The following is a 5,793-nucleotide window of genomic DNA, read 5'->3' as shown; positions in this document are numbered from 1 at the left end:
TCAGAAGCAAAAGCAGCTACAAGTATGAGGAATCCTTTCTACAAATACCACAAATATATATGTATGTATATATATGTGTAAATATGTGTATATATATACACACACACTTTTTTGTGAATGCTTTGACAAGCTATTAAAGAAACCCATTTTTATGGTTTAGTTTGTTTCTATTCCTTCCGCAGTTGGAGGACTTTTACCAAAACTTGGAGCCAATGGACCATATAATATTAGTAGTGGAAAGGACCTTAGCAATCATCTAATTCAAGTCCCTCACTTCCAGATGAAAAACTTAAGGTGGAAAAAGCTTCTATAACTTGTTAACATCCTATAGCTAGTTAGTGGCAGAGCCAAGACCAGATGCCAAGTGTGTACAGAGAGCTAGATGAATAAATACTATGACCTCTAAATCGTTCTCACAGCGATGTCGTAAACAAACTTTCCCTTAAAATATTATATACCCACTCAACATTTCAGACTGAATAATCAGCAACTTTGCTGACAGTAGTGGAATAGCTTTTTTAAGTTGAAAGTCCTGGGATAAAGGGATCCTGGACATGGAAGTCTGCCTGAAAGCCAGCCTGTTCGGGGTGTCCATGCTGGTGCTCTGTCTGCACCTTGCACTGACACTCCTCCACCAGCATCACAACCTTGACTGCGGGGGCAAGGCCAGTGCAGTTCAGCTGCAAGTGCATCGTGGTGAACTTGGCAGGCGAGCAGTGGGAGCAGAAGGTGTGGGGGTGCTGCGCAGCTCCAGGAAAACGAGCAGACCCGCATTTTCCGAAGCAAAGGTTGTTCTGTACAATCACTTTCTCACAGTCTTCATGAGTGATAGTCTAAAAGGCAAACATATCCCCATTAAATTTTCTTGAGTCATTTCTTTAACACATGTGATGCAGAAGCTAACATGTAAGTCTGAAGATAACTTAGACTAAAATTTTTAAAATCTTTCCAATTTTGGATACATTTTTGCAATATCCAGGTATTTATATCTTAAGGGCATGGAGCTATCTCAACTAAATTTATTTTATTGGGTTAATTAATAAATTAGGATATCCCTAAGTTAATGTGAAAACATTTTACTCTACTTTTAAATGCCAGACCTTAAGAAATCTTGTCTAACTGGACGTTACCTGCCTGAAAAATTCTAATGGCTAGCTTCTTATAAGTAATGTGCCTCACCCTTCTACTTTTCACAGTGCATTTTGCATAGTAAATTCTTAATACATGTTTGTTCAACTGTTCATAGAATAGATCAGAACATCAAGAATTTAATTCTTAGTTTGCAGGTGCATTCAAAACTATTAAGTCGTGTAGAACAAAGCTGCAACCCAGATGTCTCCAAATCACCAGGCACAACACCACCTGTGCCTCTCCCATAGCCCCAGACGTCTAGCTTTCTGTGCCCTTCAAAATATAAAAGAGCCAAACACCTTAATTTTAGTTTAATTAGCAACAGAATTCAAAATAAGAGTTCAAAAGAAATTTGATTGCCCAATTCTTAGGAGCAATTTTCTAATTATACATAGACCAACAAAGCAGTCATTATTATTTGATAATTGACTTGTTGCTACATATCCTTGCCTTTTCAGGCAGAACACTTAACTGCCTTGCATAGTCAATTACCTTATAATTCTGCCTGCTTAATTGGGTAGCATTACTGGACTGTAAAATTTTACTCAATCCTGCAACGCTTTTGGTTCAGTATCTTCATGTTTAAGGACCTGATGCAATTTCTCAGTTTTAATGTAACATTTGGAGTGTAGGCTTTGCCAGGATTGACTGCAGGAAGTAGATAGTAGAATGTTCCTTTGTCTTACTAGCATGGAATCAACCCTAATAACCGCAAATCAGCCAACGCAACACGAATTGGAAGAAAGGCATTTCTAAGGGGAGGAAATGTGATTTCACATCAAGATTGTTTTTTGAAAGCATACTAGAAAATAAGTTATATTAAAAAAAAAAGTGTTGTTTTTTTTTTGCTGTAGCAATGCTAGAAACAATATGGCAACTTCTGCCTGACATCCTTAACATATTTCACAGACCTACAGGGATCAAGACCATCATACACATGGATTTGGGGAGGAGTCCAATGTATCTCATCTTATCTACCGATGGACTTGACCTGCTTCTCACCCATATCCCAATAGAGTGTAAAGATGTAGCTAGAGAGAAGTTCTGGTGATTGATCTAAATTCCCCGTTTCCTAACTGAGGGTACAGTCTTAATTACCCCTCCAGAGAGATCAGTTCACCAATGGAAAAATAAATAAATACAATTCCATAAAATTAAGCTTTGTGCCAACAAGATGCATAATTACTAATCATACCATCATAATACCATCATACCATTCTTGCTGCATTTCCAGAATACCAAGAAACAATGGAAAATTTAGAAGGAAATTTAGAGAGTATGGAGGTGCTTTGCCAAACCCTACGATGAAGGTCCAAGGACCATATCAGGCTCCTGGCACATTCTTCCCCTACTCTCCACCCACCCCTCCTGAGAAGCCTGAGCCCCTCCCCGACCCAGGACCAATACCTGGCTGAAGGGCACTGTCCTACAGGTCTCCCGATGCACTTCATGGCTTTTGATGGGCAAGATGATCCCCTGAGAAGCTGGACTCATTCTGAACATGAAGTGGTGCCAGAATTTCTTGGCTTCTTCCCGCAGAGGAGATTTCTCCACTGGCATCCCATCCTTTGGCTGAGCGAGGCCCTGGGACCCAGGCGGGAACTGCTCACTGACCAGGTCCTGAGTTGGGCGTCGCTCTCTCTCGGGCTTCTTCCAGAATCTGCCAAACCTGGACAGCATCTTCTCTCTCTGCCTCTGGCCTTCCCCCGCCGCGCTGGCCCCTATCAGGTGCGGCACCGCTACGAAAAGATCTGGTTTCTCCTCACCTTCCTCGTGGTTGCCCATGGAGAGCTCTCTGCGGTGCCTTTCCAGGAGCACAAGGGAAACAGAACTCTGGCTCTGGCGGCCGACCCAGGGCCCAGCAGCCCTCCCCAGAGGCAGGAGCACCAGCAGCTGAAGGAAGAGGAGATGCATGCTGTCGGGGCCTAAAGAGAGGGTCAGGCTCTGCAGGACTGTGAACAAGGAGATGCTATATATAGATACTTGCTGTGGGATGGGGAGGCGGTGGTCAGTAGCCAGGCAGAGTAAACACTTTTATTGTTTGCTTGAATTACATAGTGCTAATGGTGTCCTGCCTTCACTTCGGTTTTGTGTATTTTAGAGGGGCCCAGTGAAAGCCGGGGACCCAGGGGGTCATTAGCTGACACTTTATCGTCTGAGATTTAAAGAGCAGTACTAATGAAAACAACACATTCTTCCCTGGGATTTCCCATCACTGTTATTAGAAGGGCCAGAGTCAGCTAACATTTGTGGTGCATCTGCTTTGTGCTGGGATAGAAGAGACAAGACGAGTTTTTAAGACAGAAGCATATCAGATAAAAATTAAAGGCAGACGTTTAGCAAAAGCTCAGGCTGTTAGGTTCTTCACACACACACACACACACACACATACACACACACACGAGCAGCCAAACAAGTATACAAAAGTTGCAAGGAAGGGAAAGGAAGGAATAGAAGGATCTTAACTTGGTTGAGCAGCAGACTCTCCAGTTTCTTAGACCTGGTTGGGGCTCCTGACTTTTGCACGGTAATGGCTGAGGGGGTACGTTCTCCTTTTCCACCCACGGAAACTCACAATTCCCAAGCAATCCCCTCACCTTCAGGATCAAATATTTGGTGCTAAATTTCACAGCTGCTCAATCATCAGATAAACTTTTCCAATTGTTCACAAATTTCTCAACAGGATCCTAAGTAATAGACTGACAGCTCATTAGCCCTCAGTGAGGATGGGGAAATGGCTTTGCCATAAGCCACTCTACTTGACTTTTCTTCCTCTTCTTTCTCTAAACAAAGAGCCAGACTTGAGAACGTGGATTCTAAGCACCAGGCTTGATAGCTCTGGGCATGGAGCTGGTTGATCAGTTCCTTCCCTTGCGGAATCCACATCATCTTCCTTCTTCCACAGTAATTAACGGCCAGGTTAAATACAGATGGAGGCAAACATGAGTTTCCAAGGATCAATGGGAAATTTGTTGGAGGACTATCGTACAACAATGTTATAAATCAGGCAAGGATATGAGAAAGAAACATATCCCAAAACTGAAACCCAGAATTGAGTCCAATCAACCCTCTATACCATTTGAACAGCATTTCCACCGGGAATTGATCCAATGCTGGCTTGTATCTCTCCCTTTTTCATTTAATCACCATATTCCTCACTTCCAGTGACACACATAATCCTGGAACATGTCCCCCCCTTCCCTTTTTTCAGTGCTGATTAATCTTTCTTTCCAAGAAGTGACCCCTTGGAATCTTTTTTCCAGACACTTGTGTTCTTCTTAATAGTCCTGCCTGATTTCTGTGAGACGAGTTAAGTCCCTTGTAAGTCCCTTTACCTCAAGTTAGTCCCTTTACCTACAATAATGAACTATTTTAAAATGAACCATCATTTTTCCAGAGATCTATCAGAAGAGTTGTATTTCACTTGTACCAAATACTCACAGAATCTGTGCTAGGATTAATTAAGGCACAGTTGATCCGCACTAAATGAGCATTAGTATTTGCCATTTCTTTTAAAGTAATTTTTAAAAATTGCTTGCTGTTCATATTTCTTAATTTCCCTCAGCCACCCAATGCAATAGGCCTCGAGAACTGGCCACTCTAACTATAAATTATATAATTTATATTAGTTGGCCACTTAATTATTAATATAAAGACAAGTATGTTTCCTGAATCCTTTTAAGCTTTATTTTTCTGTGCCTGAAGTTCCATTGCCATCAGTCCCAGTATCTGACATTTCCCCAGACTGAAGACTATTCCAGAGACTCCCCTCGGCTCTCAGGTTGCTTGGCTCCGAACATGGAAAACAATTTAAATAATATCTTTTGAATTAAAATTTGCAGCAGGCTTACTTTGTGGGCCAAGCATCATATTAGATATTAGAAGATGGTAGAGTGCGCTGACAGCTTGGTTCCTGCCCTCCAGCAGACTAGTGTTATCACACACTTCTAACTTCATTTTATGAGCTGTAGGGATGTCAGTAGTCCACACCGACCCTTTCTTTAGTCCTAAACTCCTCTTCTGCTGATGCTGATTTTGGTGTTTATAAATGTCATTTGAAATTCACTCATGGAGAATTTCTCTTTGCTGTTCTGTCATTTCTGTTGAGAAAACGTGCAGATATTTTGAAGGGTCAGTCTAGCAAAGCAAAGCCTTCTGGGATGAGCACTGAGGTATGTAAGTCTGTCTTCAGCCCCCGTCTTTCCCGGCTAAGGCGGCATGTACCTTTCACCACCGTGTCCTTCCATCAGTTCTAAAGCTGTGTATGTGGTACATTATAGTTTACTCTTAAAAATATAAACATTCTGTAGCTTTCAGCCAAAATACGCTGCCTCTGTGTGTTTTCAGTGATGCAAGCATACAGTTACCTTCCAAGTTGGATGAAGCCAAATGGAGGTAGGTATGGAGGGGGCCTCCAGACACAGCAGGGAGCTGTCGTGCGGAGAGAGCCCCATACACTGTTGGTGTGCTTAGTACCAAATGTCACAGCGAAAGGCAGGCCTGAGTTTTCATGAGCCCAAGCCTGTCTAAGTCCACTTCCTGGGACCACCTCAGGCCTGTCTTGGAGCCAGAGAATTATTCATCCTTTCTAATTTACAGTGCTTGTTCAGCGTGATCTGAACGCTCTGCGTTCAACTTGACCTGGTTTCCCAGACACTAGGA

General features: G+C 42.4%; 1 protein-coding gene across 1 annotated transcript; it reads right to left on the bottom strand.

Annotated features, from left to right (window-relative positions):
- Positions 1-211: 211 nt before the first annotated feature.
- On the bottom strand, positions 212-3,045 carry CER1 (cerberus 1, DAN family BMP antagonist). The gene is made up of 2 exons (XM_010988184.3): positions 2,539-3,045; positions 212-833 (listed from the first exon to the last, which is right to left on the bottom strand). Exons 1-2 carry the CDS (start codon positions 3,043-3,045, stop codon positions 519-521), a joined length of 822 nt encoding a protein of 273 aa, XP_010986486.1. The 3' UTR covers positions 212-518.
- Positions 3,046-5,793: the final 2,748 nt, after the last annotated feature.

The sequence above is a fragment of the Camelus dromedarius genome, chromosome 10, assembly GCF_036321535.1.
Source record: "Camelus dromedarius isolate mCamDro1 chromosome 10, mCamDro1.pat, whole genome shotgun sequence".
Taxonomy (NCBI): Eukaryota; Metazoa; Chordata; class Mammalia; order Artiodactyla; family Camelidae; genus Camelus; species Camelus dromedarius.
This window is presented reverse-complemented; position numbering and strand designations above follow the sequence as displayed.